The sequence below is a fragment of the Coregonus lavaretus genome (assembly GCF_964263955.1).
Source record: "Coregonus lavaretus genome assembly, chromosome: 30".
Lineage (NCBI taxonomy): Eukaryota > Metazoa > Chordata > Actinopteri > Salmoniformes > Salmonidae > Coregonus > Coregonus lavaretus.
Genome location: NC_140017.1, coordinates 14,506,289 through 14,522,407, shown reverse-complemented (window position 1 = coordinate 14,522,407; position 16,119 = coordinate 14,506,289). Strand labels below are relative to the sequence as shown.

General features: G+C 43.1%; 1 protein-coding gene across 1 annotated transcript in view; it reads left to right on the top strand.

Annotated features, from left to right (window-relative positions):
• The window catches only part of LOC311105974 (myelin protein zero-like protein 2), a 30,268-nt gene extending 19,240 nt beyond the window's left edge, over nt 1-11,028 (top strand). Inside the window, exons 2-4 of the mRNA XM_084148218.1 lie at nt 9,056-9,225; nt 9,537-9,747; nt 10,059-11,028. Of these exons, the coding sequence (XP_084004344.1) occupies nt 9,056-9,225; nt 9,537-9,747; nt 10,059-10,234 (557 nt within the window). The 3' untranslated portion in view covers nt 10,235-11,028. The remainder of the gene's footprint in view (nt 1-9,055; nt 9,226-9,536; nt 9,748-10,058) is intronic.
• The last annotated feature ends 5,091 nt before the right edge of the window (nt 11,029-16,119 follow it).

Sequence of the window (16,119 nt, the reverse complement as noted above, 5' to 3'; positions counted from 1 at the left end):
CACCTGACAGGTGTGGCATATCAAGAAGCTGATTAAACAGCATTATCATTACATTACAGGTGCACCTTGTGCTAGGGACAATACAAGGCCATACAACACAATGCCACGGATGTCTCAAGTTTTGAGGGAGCTTGCAATTCGCATGCTGACTGCAGGAATGTCTACCAGAGCTGTTGCCAGATAATTGAATGTTAATTTCTCTACCATAAGCCGCCTTCAAAGTTGTTTTAGAGAGTTTGGCAGTACATCCAACCGGCCTCACAACCGCAGACCATGTGTATGGCATCGTGTGGGCGAATGGTTTGCTGATGTCAACTAAGTAAAATCTTTGAAATTGTTGCACCCTTTTGGAACCCTTTTTTCTAAGAGTGTAGCGTTGTCTGGAGACTATTGTAAGTGTGCAGAACACACACACACGCACACACACACACACACACACACACACACACACACACACACACACACACACACACACACACACAGACAGACAGAACGCAAAGCAAACAGGGCAATCTTAACTCGGACGACACCTGAACAGAATAAGCAGGGCTTCTGATTTAACTGGGGACAAGATCGTTTAGTACAGTTTTTTGTAATTCGCTTTGGTGCTGTGTGAATTTTCAAAACTCTTAGTATAAAACTCCAAACTGGTAACACTTGTAACGCAGCAAGTATTTTATTAAAAACCTTTTATTGTGCATACATTTTGTTTGTAGACATCTTTCACCACATAACAATTTATCTAAAATATAAATGGACTGATAAACAGTGGGGAGAACAAGTATTTGATACACTGCCGATTTTGCAGGTTTTCCTACTTACAAAGCATGTAGAGGTCTGTAATTTTTTATCATAGGTACACTTCAACTGTGAGAGACGAAAATCCAGAAAATCACATTGTATGATTTTTAAGTAATTAATTTGCATTTTATTGCATGACATAAGAATTCCGGCTCTCACAGACTTGTTCGTTTTTCTTTAAGAAGCCCTCCTGTTCTCCACTCATTACCTGTATTAACTGCACCTGTTTGAACTCGTTACCTGTATAAAAGACAGCTGTCCACACACTCAATCAAACAGACTCCACAATGGCCAAGACCAGAGTGCTGTGTAAGGACATCAGGGATAAAATTGTAGACCTGCACAAGGCTGGGATGGGCTACAGGACAATAGGCAAGCAGCTTGGTGAGAAGGCAACAACTGTTGGCGCAATTATTAGAAAATGGAAGAAGTTCAAGATGACGGTCAATCACCCTCGGTCTGGGGCTCCATGCAAGTTCTCACCTCGTGGGGCATCAATGATCACGAGGAAGGTGAGGGATCAGCCCAGAACTACACGGCAGGACCTGGTCAATGACCTGAAGAGAGCTGGGACCACAGTCTCAAAGAAACCCATTAGTAACAATTGTTTATGGTTCATTGAAAAAGCATGGGAAACGTTTAAACCCTTTACAATGAAGATCTGTGAAGTTATTTGGATTTTTACGAATTATCTTTGAAAGACAGGGTCCTGAAAAAGGGACGTTTTTTTGTTGCTGAGTTTAAGTATACTGTAATAAAATTAAACAAATACAATTAATGGGAAAAAAACATAACATTTGGATGGTACTAGTTTTCATCAAGCCTGTCTTGAGCATTTTACCATTGGTTCTCATCTACATTGCAGTAAATGTCCTGACCTCCAGGGGGCCCCCAACCCCCCCAAAAAATGTAAATTCGCCATGCCACTTTTGGCATCCAAGCCTGATATATCCAAGCCCGATATAGGTCTGGATTGATGTCATTGGATGCCTTACCCATGGCCTGAAGGAGGGTGGCATGCTTATGTCTTATGTGGCTCAGTTCACCAGAGTTGTGGGTTCGATTCACACTGGGTCACATACACAAATGTGTGGACTCATTCACTGCGTAAATGGCATATAAATAGCGTTTTCCAAGGCAATTTTAGTAAAGCAGTGTGAAACCCCCCCCATCAAGAACTTCATTTTGGATACATGTTTACTGTAATGCCATTTGTTACCTACCTTTGCTACATACAGTTATAGCTGTGCACATAATCCTAATACTGCTTCATGGACTATAACTGAAGATTAAATCAGATCAAATCAAATGTTATTTGTCACATACACGTGTTTAGCAGATGTTATAGCGGGTGTAGCAAAATGCTTGTGCTTCTAGCTCCGACAGTGCAGTAATATCTAACAAGTAATATCTAACAATTTCACAACATATACCCAATACACACAAAACTAGTAAGGAATGGAATTTAAGAAAATATACATATATGGACAAGCAATGACAGAGCGGCATGGACTAAGATACAGTAGAATATTATAGAATAGAATGCAGTATATACAGTGAGGGAAAAAAGTATTTGATCCCCTGCTGATTTTGTACGTTTGCCCACTGACAAAGAAATGATCAGTCTATAATTTTAATGGTAGGTTTATTTGAACAGTGAGAGACAGAATAACAACAAAAAAATCTAGAAAAACGCATGTCAAAAATGTTATAAATTGATTTGCATTTTAATGAGGGAAATAAGTATTTGACCCCCTCTCAATCAGAAAGATTTCTGGCTCCCAGGTGTCTTTTATACAGGTAACAAGCTGAGATTAGGAGCACACTCTTAAAGGACACCTGTCCACAGAAGCAATCAGTCAATCAGATTCCAAACTCTTCACCATGGCCAAGACCAAAGAGCTCTCCAAGGATGTCAGGGACAAGATTGTAGACCTACACAAGGCTGGAATGGGCTACAAGACCATCGCCAAGCAGCTTGGTGAGAAGGTAACAACAGTTGGTGCGATTATTCGCAAATGGAAGAAACACAAAATAACTGTCAATCTCCCTCTGCCTGGGGCTCCATGCAAGATCTCACCTCGTGGAGTTGCAATGATCATGAGAACGGTGAGGAATCAGCCCAGAACTACACGGGAGGATCTTGTCAATGATCTCAAGGCAGCTGGGACCATAGTCACCAAGAAAACAGTTGGTAACACACTACACCGTCATGGATTAAAATCCTGCAGCGCACGCAAGGTCCCCCTGCTCAAGCCAGCGCATGTCCAGGCCCGTCTGAAGTTTGCCAATGAACATCTGAATGATTCAGAGGAGAACTGGGTGAAAGTGTTGTGATCAGATGACCAAAAAATCGAGCTCTTTGGCATCAACTCAACTCGCCATGTTTGGAGGAGGAGGAATGCTGCCTATGACCCCAAGAACACCATCCCCACTGTCAAACATGGAGGTGGAAACATTATGCTTTGGGGGTGTTTTTCTGCTAAGGGGACAGGACAACTTCACCGCATCAAAGGGACGATGGACAGGGCAATGTACCGTCAAATCTTGGATGAGAACCTCCTTCCCTCAGCCAGGGCATTGAAAATGGGTCGTGGATGGGTATTCCAGCATGACAATGACCCAAAACACACGGCCAAGGCAACAAAGGAGTGGCTCAAGAAGAAGCACATTAAGGTCCTGGAGTGGCCTAGCCAGTCTCCAGACCTTAATCCCATAGAAAATCTGTGGAGGGAGCTGAAGTTTTGAGTTGCCAAACGTCAGCCTCGAAACCTTAATGACTTGGAGAAGATCTGCAAAGAGGAGTGGAACATAATCCCTCCTGAGATGTGTGCAAACCTGGTGGTCAACTACAAGAAACGTCTGAACTCTGTGATTGCCAACAAGGGTTTTGCCACCAAGTACTAAGTCATGTTTTGCAGAGGGGTCAAATACTTATTTCCCTCATTAAAATGCAAAACAATTTATAACATTTTTGACATGCATTTTTCTGGATTTTGTTATTGTTATTCTGTCTCTCACTGTTCAAATAAACCTACCATTAAAATTATAGACTGATCATGTCTTTGTCAGTGGGCAAACGTACAAAATCAGCAGGGGATCAAATACTTTTTTCCCTCACTGTACATATGAGATGAGTAGTGCAAGATATGTAAACATTATTAAAGTGACTATTTTCCATTTCTTAAAGTGGCCAGTGATTTCAATAGGCAGCAGCAGCCTCTAATGTGCTAGTGATGGCTATTTAACAGTCTGATGGCCTTGAGATAGAAACTGTTTTTCATTCTCTCGGTCCCAGCTTTAATGCACCTGTACTGACCTTGCCTTCTGGATGATAGCGGGGTGAACAGGCAGTGGCTTGGGTGGTTGATGTCCTTGATGATCTTTTTGGCCTTCCTGTGACATCGGGTGCTGTATGTGTCTTGGAGGGCGGGTAGTTTGCCCCCGATAATGCGTTCGGCAGACCGCACCACCCTCTGGAGAGCCCTGCGGTTGCGGGCGGTGCAGTTGCTGTACCAGGTGGTGATACAGTTCGACAGGATGCTCTCAATTGTGCATCTGTAAAAGTTTGTGAGGGTTTTCAGTGCCAAGCAGAATTTATTCAGCCTCCTGAGGTTGAAGAGGCTCTGTTGCACCTTCTTCACCACACTGTCTGCGTGGGTGCACCATTTCAGTTTGTCGGTGATGTGTATGCCAAGGAACTTGAAGCTTTCCACCTTCTCCACTGCGGTCCCATCGATTTGGATAGGGGGGTGCACCCTCTGCTGTTTCCTGAAGTCCACGACCATCTCCTTTGTTTTGTTGACGTTGAGTGAGAGGTTATTTTCCTGGCACCACACTCCCAGAGCCCTCACCTCCTCCCAGTAGGCGGTCTCGTCATTGTTGGTAATCAAGCCTACTACTGTTGTGTCGTCTGCAAACTTGATGATTGAGTTGGAGGCGTGCTTAGCCACGCAGTCATGGGTGAACAGGGAGTACAGGAGGGGGCTGAGATTTAGATTTTAGTCATTTAGCAGACGCTCTTATCCAGAGCGACTTACAGTTAGTGAATACATATATATTTTTAAAAAAAAATTATACTGGCCCCCCGTGGGAAACGAACCCACAACCCTGGCGTTCCAAACGCCATGCTCTATCAACTGAGCTACATCGCCTGCCGGCCATTCCCTCCCCTACCCTGGACCAATTGTGCGCCGCCCCATGAGTCTCCCGGTCGCGGCCGGCTGCGACAGAGCCTGGATTCGAACCAGGATCTCTAGTGGCACAGTTAGCACTGCGATGCAGTGCCTTAGACCACTGCGCCACTGAGCACGCACCCTTGTGGGGCCCCAGTGTTGAGGATCAGCGAAGTGGAGATGTTGTTTCCTACCTTCACCACCTGGGGGCGGCCCGTCAGGAAGTCCAGGACCCAGTTGCACAGGGCGGGGTTCAGACCCAGGGCCTTGAGCTTAATGATGAGCTTGTAGGGTACTATGGTGTTGAATGCTGAGCTATAGTCAATGAACAGCATTCTTACATAGGCATTCCTCTTGTCCAGATGGGACAGGGTAGTGTGCAGTGTGATGGCGATTGCATTGTCTGTGGATCTATTGGGGCGGTAATCAAATTGAAGTGGGTCTAGGTTGACAGGTAAGGTAGAGGTGATATGATCCTTGACTAGTCTCTCAAAGCACTTCATGATGACAGAGGTGAGTGCTACAGGGCGATAGTCATTTAGTTCAGTTACCTTTGCTTTCTTGGGTACAGGAACAATGGTGGCCATCTTGAAGCATGTGGGAACAGCAGACTGGGAAAAGGGAGAGATTGAATATGTCCATAAACACACCAGCCAGCTGGTCTGCACATGCTCTGAGGACGCGGCTAGGGATGCCGTCTGGGCCGGCAGCCTTGCGGGGGTTAACATGCTTAAACGTCTTAATCACGTTGGCCACGGAGAAGGAGAGGCCACAGTCCTTGGTAGTGGGCCTCGTCAGTGGCACTGTGTTATCCTCAAAGCGGGCGAAGAAGGTGTTTAGCTTGTCTGGAAGCGAGACGTGGCTGGTTTTCCTTTTGTAGTCCGTGATTGTCTGTAGACCCTGCCACATACGTCTCGTGTCTGAGCTGTTGAATTGCGACTCCACAATATCTTCTTTTAGGGTGTGAACTGGGATGGTCAGATTTAATTAAATTGTTATTTTAACAATGCTGGTTATGTATCTTATTAACATTCATCCAAAGACACCTTGACTTGCATTACACACCCTCACTGCAGAAACACTTCTCATGAAATCATGTCACTTATAGTTAGAGAAAAATATTCCTTTAAACGCGCCATGCTACAAGCAGGAAACAAATGATGGACGAAACAGAAATGTGACATATCTGTTTGATAGTAACCCTGAATAATGAATGTATAGACTATCTTGTAGTCTTTTTGGCTAACCACATTGGAACATTCTAGTTTTTAAGGACAACTAATCAAAAGGTCAACAACTAATATTTAAGGCAGAACAGGTTTAAGCACAGTGCCATTGTTTTCAGGAAAGCGTACCCATGGCGATAGGAGAGACAGGAGGCAAACTAAGGGCAAGGGCAGGACAGCCACCTGAACTGCCCTACAAAGGCAAAGAGCAGTCTTATTCACCTTATTTAGGCTTGCCGGAACAAAGGGGTTGAATCATTATTTACTCAAGAAGTTTCAGCTTTTCATTTTGAATTAATTTCCACAACTTTCTACAAACAAAATTCCACTTTGACATTATGGGGTATTGTGTGTAGATCAGTGACACAAAATCTCAATGTAGCCCTTTCCTGCAGTCAAATGACGTAGTGGCCACATGGGTGGAATGTTATTAATATTTTTCATAATTTCATAATTAATAGACATTGTATTGTTTTTACACATAAAATCCGGTGTTTCTATGTCAAACAGTTTTGTTATAATTCAGTCTTCTGTGATGTGTATAAAGTGTAATACTGGGATGCAAACTCAAAATGGAATACATTTCAACTCTACAGTATATCTTACATGGTACAGGTGTCTTTTTTCTAAGCCCATAACCATGTGTGTGAGGTGTATACTTTTGTTTCAAAGTAGATTTATTTAATACTACCAAGAAATACTCTGTTTGACCCTGATTTAGCCCACTGCAGTAAAAGGATCATTATTAACATCTCCCTCAACATCAGTAAGACAAAGGAGCTGATCAATCAATCAATCACATTTTATTCATAAAGCCCTTTTTACATCAGCAGATGTCACAAAGTGCTATACAGAAACCCAGACTAAAACCCCAAACAGCAAGCAGATGTAGAAGCAGATCGTGGACTACAGGAAACAGAGGGCCGAGCATGCCCCCATTCACATTGACTGGGATGTAGTAGAGCGGGTTTGAGAGCTTCCAGTTCCTCTGTGTCCACATCACTAAGAATCTATCATGGTCCAAACACACCAACACAGTCGTGAAGAGGGCACGACAACGCCTCTTACCCCTCAGGAGGCCGAAAACATTTGGATTGGGCCCTCAGCATCTCAAAAAGTTCTACAGCTGCACCATCGAGAGCATCTTGACTGGCTGCATCACCGCTTGGTATGGCAACTGCTTGCCATCCGACCGCAAGGCACTACAGAGGGTAGAGCGTACAGCCCAGTAGTTCACTGGGGCCAAGCTTCCTACCATCCAGGACCTCTATACCAGGCGGTGTCAGAGGAAGGCCCAATTGTCAAAGACTCCACCAACCAAAGCCATAGACTGTTCTCTCTTCTACTTCACAGCAAGCGGTCTGGAACCAACAAGACCCTGAACAACTAATCAAATGGCTACTTGGACTACCTGCATTGAGTCTTTTTTGCACTAACTCTCTTGCACACACATGCATACTGACGCCACACACACACTCACACATTTTCACACTCACCACATACACTGCTGCTACTGTCTATTATCTATCCTGTTGCCTAGTCACTTTACCCCTACCTATATGTACAGTAAATAGCTACCTCAATTACATTTTAGTCATTTAGCAGACGCTCTTATCCAGAGCGACTTACAGTTAGTGAATACATATCTTTTTATACTGCCCCCCCGTGGGAATCGAACCCACAACCCTGGCGTTGCAAACGCCATGCTCTATCAACTGAGCTACATCCCTGCCGGCCATTCCCTCCCCTACCCTGGACCAATTGTGCGCCGCCCATGAGTCTCCCGGTCGCGGCCAGCTGCGACAGAGCCTGGATTCGAACCAGGATCTCTAGTGGCACAGTTAGCACTGCGATGCAGTGCCTTAGACCACTGCGCCACAGCTGGCCGCGACCGGGAGACTCATGGGCGGCGCACAATTGGCGGCGAGAATTACCTCGTACCCCTGCACATCGACTCGGTACTGGTACTCCCTGTATATAGCCATGTTATTTTCTACTCCCTAAAATATATAGCCATGTTATTTTACTTGTTATTTTTATTAGTTATTCACTGTGTATTTATTCCTCGTGTCACTATTTCATTATTATTTTTATTTATTTTTTATCTTTAACTCTGTATTGATGGAAAAGGACCCGTAAGTAAGCATTTCACTGTTAGTCTACACCTGTTGTCCACGAAGCAAGTGACAAATAACATTTGATTTGATTAAGTAATAGTAAAATGTATTTTAACAAATGAGATGACAATCATATCAAAAGTAATGTATATGAACATGTATTGCAATGTGAAACATGTATTTCTAGATAAAATACTGATTACGTTTTGTGAAAAAGTGACTGTATGATTGATTTTGTGTGTTGTACTTAGTCAATTGAAAATGTGCTCATAGTTTTGAAACAACTGCCTTTTTGATGATCTGTTTTTAGTTTTGTACTAAGAGTCGTGAAAATGTATCACATACTTGTGAAAATTGCACTAAAGCGATTGAAAACAAATGTAAAATCAGAGGAAAACAGACACGATCAGCCGAGCATTGATGTAATGTTGTTTTGTAGTGAAACAGGAACTGTTGAGCGATTAAGAATGTCTCTTCCTGGGACTGTGTGTGTGTGTGTAGACCACACTGCAGACTCCATTCTTTGGGTGTCACTCAATCCGTTATCTGGAGCCGGGAAAATGCAGCCAATTTTCTTCTCTCTTTAATTCCCAGCGTTTTCTCTGTAATGTTTGGGTGTGAGGGTCTGTTGGTACACAAACATCCATAACATACACTATTGATGTTGTATGTATGTATGTTTAGCAGTGTTTCTTTTGCATAACTACTGTGCTGTGCTGTGTTCCTGTGGCTTCAGGCGTGTTACCGGTCAGTGGGATGAGGGTGTACACGTCGGGGGAGGTGGAGGCGGTGAACGGCACAGATGTGCGGCTGAAATGTACCTTCCAGACCAGCTCGCCCATCACCCCAGCAATGATCACGGTCTCATGGAGCTTCCGCCCCCTCGGACATGGCCATGAGGAGTCAGTGAGTCACCCTGACTGATTGTAGAACCCTCTGGGCATCCTCGAGATGAAGTTCAGAGACAGTGTGTGTGTGTGTGTGTGTTTCTAATCTGCATTCTGTTGTTTGTCAAGGACCTCTGAGTCAACCATCAACTTCATTGTCAGCGTCATTTTGGAATCTGGCTGAACCGTTTAGAAAAATTACATTGTTTTGGAAATGCTATTGTTGGAGAAAGTCAATTAGAGGCGACAATTAAGTAAATGAGATGCAATTAGCTACCCTCTAATGAGATGCAATGTGATCTCATTAAGCATTGTGCCCATCTATGCCAGGTGTTCTACTACCATGAGAGGCCTTACCCTCCCCCAGACGGGCGTTTCCATAAGCGGGCGACATGGGCGGGTGACATCATGGGGCGGGACGCCTCCATCGTGGTGCATGAGGTCAAGTTCACCTACAACGGGACATTCAGCTGCCAGGTGAAGAACCCTCCAGACGTCCACGGCAACGCGGGGGAGGTGAAACTAAACGTGGTCACCACAGGTAGTTTCTGTCTACTGTGAAGCGTACAAGGGTGCTGGGTTAAAATATACTGTAGACGTGTCTGCTGTCCAATCTTTGGCCTCAGGCTGTGAAAACCTCCCATCAATCTTTACAAAACCAATCTGGCCCATTTGTCATTTATTCCATCCAGCAGCTCCTTTCTCACAGTAACAAGAGGTACTAATCCTAACACATCCCATAAAGTCATTATCATGTATCTCCCCCTGGGAACCAGCCATCTAGTCATGTTTGAATAGATAAAGTGACAGTTTCCTCTTTGTCTATTTAATTTCCCCCTCTTTTCTTTACAGCCTCCTTCTCTGAGATTGTCATTCTGGCTGCAGCCATCGGGGGCGCCATCATGCTGATGGTCATCTTCCTCGTCATCATCATGTCAATAAGGCGATGTCGCTATAAGAGACAGGAGGAGGAGGAGGGGGTGGAGGAACTGCCTCGCAGAGAGAGAAAGGACCCTACCGTGTGGTAAAACAGAGAGAGAGAGAAGGAGCGCGAGAGAGTGGGATCTGTGGTGGCTGGGCTCTGTGGTGCTCACCTCTGGGACTGGGCTCAGCCAAACGCTCTGTCTGCGTGGACACTCTCCTCTGAACCTAGCTTTGGAACCAAAACCTGGACCTATCGTTGGGCAAATGTTTTTACAAAGAGCAAACTTAAATGCTAAAAGTGCCTTAGACTACTACTGTAGATTATCCATCTACTGGATCCTGTATCTTACCACCATGCTCCTTTCTGGAAAGACAGTATGCCTGCATTAATCTTCTCCTGTATATCAAATGGGCTTCCGAACACATTTCTCCTGTTTAAGTATAGATGTTTTATAAGATAGTTATGGAAAATAATGTTCTGTTGTGATTTACTACTAACCAGTTTCAAACTCTAACATCTACCCAATCAATTTCCAACCGCATAGCACTTAGGAAGCCAATGTCCATGGTTGTATAGGTACCAGCGGTCTCTCTCTCATCTGGTTCAACAAGATGTCTTTACATTTCTGTCTTAGTTTACTGCTGATCAATGATATTATTTGGTTTTGTTCAGAAGTGATTTTGTATTATTTGTAAACAGAAGTTGTGTTTTTTATCAGTGAAAATGTTCAACTACTGCAGAAATACTCAAAATGCTGTCAATATTCACTGCAAGACCTAAGGCACTTGCATAAAGCCGACATTTCTCAAGTATTATAATCAACATACAGTTGATTATATCAACAATGTTAAATCATTATGTTCAAATTATTAAACATTTCAAATAACTATTTCACTATGACTGTCACTGTGTTGCAGTTTTTTCACCTTTAGACAGTTGAAACCCCATGTATCTGTTGTCTGTTTTAGACAGTTGAAACCCCATGTATCTGTTGTCTGTTTTAGACAGTTGAAACCCCATGTATCTGTTGTCTGTTTTAGACAGTGCAACTATGGTCAGTTGAACACATCAGATTCTTTTTGACTTGGTGTCTATGGCATACACAGTATATCAGTAGGGTTCTATATTTTCAGATCCCTCTGCATTGGGTGCTAATTTAGGTTTCAATTTAAACAACATAATGTGTAACCACATATGCCTCACCAACAAAAGCCAACTCTACTATTTGGCGATGGAAGGATTTTTTTTTTACAACAACAAAATCCAGGCCAATGATTGATCCCGATCAAACATGGTGTTCCAAGATGGCTTCGCTTGAAGAGTTGTTATTTTCCTATTCATTGAAGAGGTGGCTGCCCCTCATCTAACAGGGACATTCATTCTCAACCTTTCCCGATTTTGACCTCGGACCTCTGCGGCTTTGTCTGTGTATGTGTACAGTTGAAGTCGGAAGTTTACATACACCTTAGCCAAATACATTTAATCTCAGTTTTTCACAATTCCTGACATTTAATCCTAGTAAGAATTCCCTGTCTTAGGTCAGTTAGGATCACCACTTTGTTTTAAGAATGTAAAATGTCCGAATAATAGTAGAGAGAATGATTTATTTCAGCTTTTATTTATTTAATCACATTCCCAATGGGTCAGAAGTTTACATACACTCAATTAGAATTTGGTAGCATTGCCTTTAAATTGTTTAACTTGGGTCAAATGTTTCGGGTAGCCTTCCACAAGCTTCCCACAATAAGTTGGGTGAATTTTGGCCCATTCCTCCTGACAGAGCTGGTGTAACTGAGTCAGGTTTGTAGGCCTCCTTGCTCGCACACGCTTTTTCAGTTCTGCCCACACATTTTCTATAGGATTGAGGTCAGGGCTTTGTAATGGCCACTCCAATACCTTGACTTTGTTGTCCTTAAGCCATTTTGCCACAACTTTGGAAGTATGCTTGGGGTCATTGTCCATTTAGAAGACCCATTTGCGACCAAGCTTTATCTTCCTAACTGATGTCTTGAGATGTTACTTCAATATATCCACATAATTTTCCTTCCTCATGATGCCATCTATTTTGGCAAACTCCAAGTTGGCTGTCATGTGCCTTTTACTGTGTAGTGGCTTCCGTCTGGCCACTCTACCATAAAGGCCTGAGTGCTGCTGAGATGGTTGTCCTTCTGGAAAGTTCTCCCATCTTTACAGAGAGCTCTGTCAGAGTGACCATCGGGTTCTTGGTCACCTCCCTGACCAAGGACCTTCTCCCCCGATTGCTGAGTTTGGCAGTGCGGCCAGCTCTATGAAGAGTCTTGGTGGTTCCAAACTTCTTCCATTTAAGAATGATGGAGGCCACTGTGGTCTTGGGGACCTTCAATGCTGCAGAAATGTTTTGGTACCCTTCCCTAGATCTGTGCCTCGACATGATCCTGTCTCGGAGCTCTACGGACAATCTCTTCGACCTAATGGCTTGGTTTTTGCTCTGACATGCACTGTCAACTGTGGGACCTTATATAGACAGGTGTGTGCCTTTCCAAATCATGCCCAATCAATTGAATTTACCACAGGTGGACTCCAATCAAGTTGTAGAAATATTTCAAGGATGATCAATGGAAACAGGAAGCACCTGAGCTCAATTTCGAGTCTCATAGCAAAGGGTCTGAATGTTTATGTAAATAAGGTATTTCTGTTTTTTATTTTTAATAAATTAGCAAAAATGTCTAAAAACCTGTTTTTGCTTTGTTATTATGGGGTTTGCTGACATTTTATTTTATTTCATCCATTTTAGAAACGGCTGTAATGTAACAAAATGTGGAAAAAGTCAAGAGGTCTGAGTACTTTCCGAAGGCACTGAGTGTACAAAACATGCCCTTTCCATGACAGACTGACCAGGTGAATACAGGTGACCTGTGATTTCTTAATCCGGCGCTCCCACTGAGCATGGCAGCCGGGACGACAGAACAGCAGGGATAAGGAGAAGAGAACATGAGGGGAATGCCTTTACAGTATTTTGAAGAGTCTAGAACAAGAATACATCAGAGAATCCTATTGGATGAAGATGATGGTGAAGTTTGAGAGGTGCAATAGGAAGCACCTAGTACGGCCCAATGCAGGACATAGGGAGAGGGAGAGGGACAGAACACTGCTACCTGAATGAGTTGAGAGGAGCTGTAGAAAGAAAAAACTGAGATCTCACTATGCACTTTACCAAAGAGAATGAATTATATCTAGAATGTTGGACTGATTTGAATAGTGTTACATTTATACTAAATAACAACAAGTATCCAAAGAGCCAAGGCACCTGTCTCTGTTGTTGAAAATATCCGTACTGTACGCTAGGATGGTCCTTCAGTTTTTTCCGCTCTGTCAATGGATCCTACAGTTACAGTAACCACTGTTAAGTCAAGCTGTTAGTGCTGCACTCCCTAATGAGGCAGAGAGACCTCAATGTCTACAGACTGACAACCTGACACTGCCCGAGACAGCCTGATGGTGATTACGTGTGTCTGTCGATTGGTGGATTAGGTAGATGCCGTGGATGTTCATTGATCTGGCCAATAAGAATCTTATGTATGATTCACACTATAGGGCTGACTTGAACCATACTGTACTGATATTTTATTTTCATATTCTCCTTTTCAGCCAGTTCCCGCAACTATAGATGCGCAACCAGGCCAGCCCAGTAGAGCTGGGCTTGGTTCGGTTCGGTTTGGCTTAGTAGTGTGAAAAGAGTATTAGAGCAAGGAGAGTAACTTTTTACTTTTTACTGTACTGCCTTCACAGCCAGTGAAACTGAGTGGCAAATACCCATGGTCCAATCGTCAACAGAGAATCTTCAAATGGTCTTATATTACAGTCTTATAACTAAGATGAAATGTCCTCAGTGCTCGCCGGGGTGCGTAGGAGTTGAAAAGATTTGCATGCAGTCAGATCTGAAAACCCTTTGATTCCAAAAATGTCCTTGAGACTTTTTTTTTATTAATGGAGGATGCATCCTACTAACATTTTACAGTGCCACTTTTTTTACAGATTTTGTGTTGTTTTGTAAAACTGAAAAATGTGTTTTTTATGTCTCTGAATTTTAGACATGCAATAAATATTTTATTATGTCGTTTAAAAAAATCCAAGTTAATGTTACTGTTTGATTTATAGAGGTTTTATAATAAAATTAATTTTACTGAATTATCGCTGGTCTTGAAGCTCGATGATGCATCTCTGCTGAACTTTGAACCTCAGCAACTATATCTGTTAAACTGATGATTGCTGACATCACATACATAGCAGCTAGACAAATAGCATTTATTATCTAATCTATTATGCATCGTAATCAATCATTTGTTGTCTCTAGTGGTCTATCAACTGATGTTTATATGCGATGGATGTGCCTTTAGCTGTAAATGTTGCCCAAGTGCAATGCATTGTTTGAGCTGTAATCATGAAGTATGCTTGTCCATGCGTCTGCAAGTTGCGTTTGTGTGTGCTTGTTTGTTGGATGAGAGTGCTTGCATGTGAATGTCGGAGAGTGTGTGTGTGCATTGATCAAAGTCTATCTCCTCTGGTGCTGCTTTGGTTACTGACTGACAGAGCAGGGAGAGGAGGGAGGGAGGGACTTGGGGGCTAATACTCTAGAAGGGAGTCTAATGATCCAAGATAATTGGATCTGTTGTTGCATTCTGTAGTTAAGAATGGCAGCTCTGTTGAATGAAAGGCAACACTGGTGTAATCTGAGCTCTCTCCAGTATCTCCAGGTGATTATCCACTCAAAGCTAGGTTCACTCCTAATTTCATCACTTAATCATCTCTGTAGGTTGGGAATAAACAGGTTTTCTCCTCAAAAAGTATTGGAGAAAAAAGTGATGGAAGAATGGCGCCGGAGGGGATGGCTGCCGTTTTACGGGCTCCTAACCAATTGTGCTAATTTGTGTGTTTTTTCGCGTTGTTTGTAACATATTTTGTATGTAATGTTGATGCTATCGTCTCTTATGACCGGAAAGAGATTCTGGATATCATAACAGCGATTACTCACCACGAACTGGATGAATATTTTTTATTTTATGAGTCTGACGCGAAGGATATAATGTTGCTCCCGGACAAGGCCCAAATCCCTGCCATTCGCATGAAGAAAATAAGGAAATACAGGGAGAGCAGATCAGGGTGCCTTGTGAGAATTCGTCGCCGAGTGGGTAACCCGCCTCTATCATCCGTTCTATTGGCCAACGTGCAATCACTGGAGAATAAACTGGATGAGCTCCGTTCAAGCTTATCCTACCAACGGGACATTAAAAACTGTAATATCTTATGTTTCACCGAGTCGTGGCTGAACGACGACACGGATACAGTTGGCTGGGTTTTCCGTGCATCGGTAGGACAGAACAGCTACAGTGGGGGAAAAAAGTATTTAGTCAGCCACCAATTGTGCAAGTTCTCCCACTTAAAAAGATCATAGGTACACGTCAACTATGACAGACAAAATGAGATTTTTTTTCTCCAGAAAATCAAATTGTAGGATTTTTTTTTGAATTTATTTGCATATTATGGTGGAAAATAAGTATTTGGTCAATAACAAAAGTTTCTCAATACTTTGTTATATACCCTTTGTTGGCAATGACACAGCTCAAACGTTTTCTGTAAGTCTTCACAAGGTTTTCACACACTGTTGCTGGTATTTTGGCCCATTCCTCCATGCAGATCTCCTCTAGAGCAGTGATGTTTTGGGGCTGTCGCTGGGCAACACGGACTTTCAACTCCCTCCAAAGATTTTCTATGGGGTTGAGATCTGGAGACTGGCTAGGCCACTCCAGGACCTTGAAATGCTTCTTACGAAGCCACTCCTTCGTTGCCCGGGCAGTGTGTTTGGGATCATTGTCATGCTGAAAGACCCAGCCACGTTTCATCTTCAATGCCCTTGCTGATGGAAGGAGGTTTTCACTCAAAATCTCACGATACATGGCCCCATTCATTCTTTCCTTTACACGGATCAGTCGTCCTGGTCCCTTTGCAGAA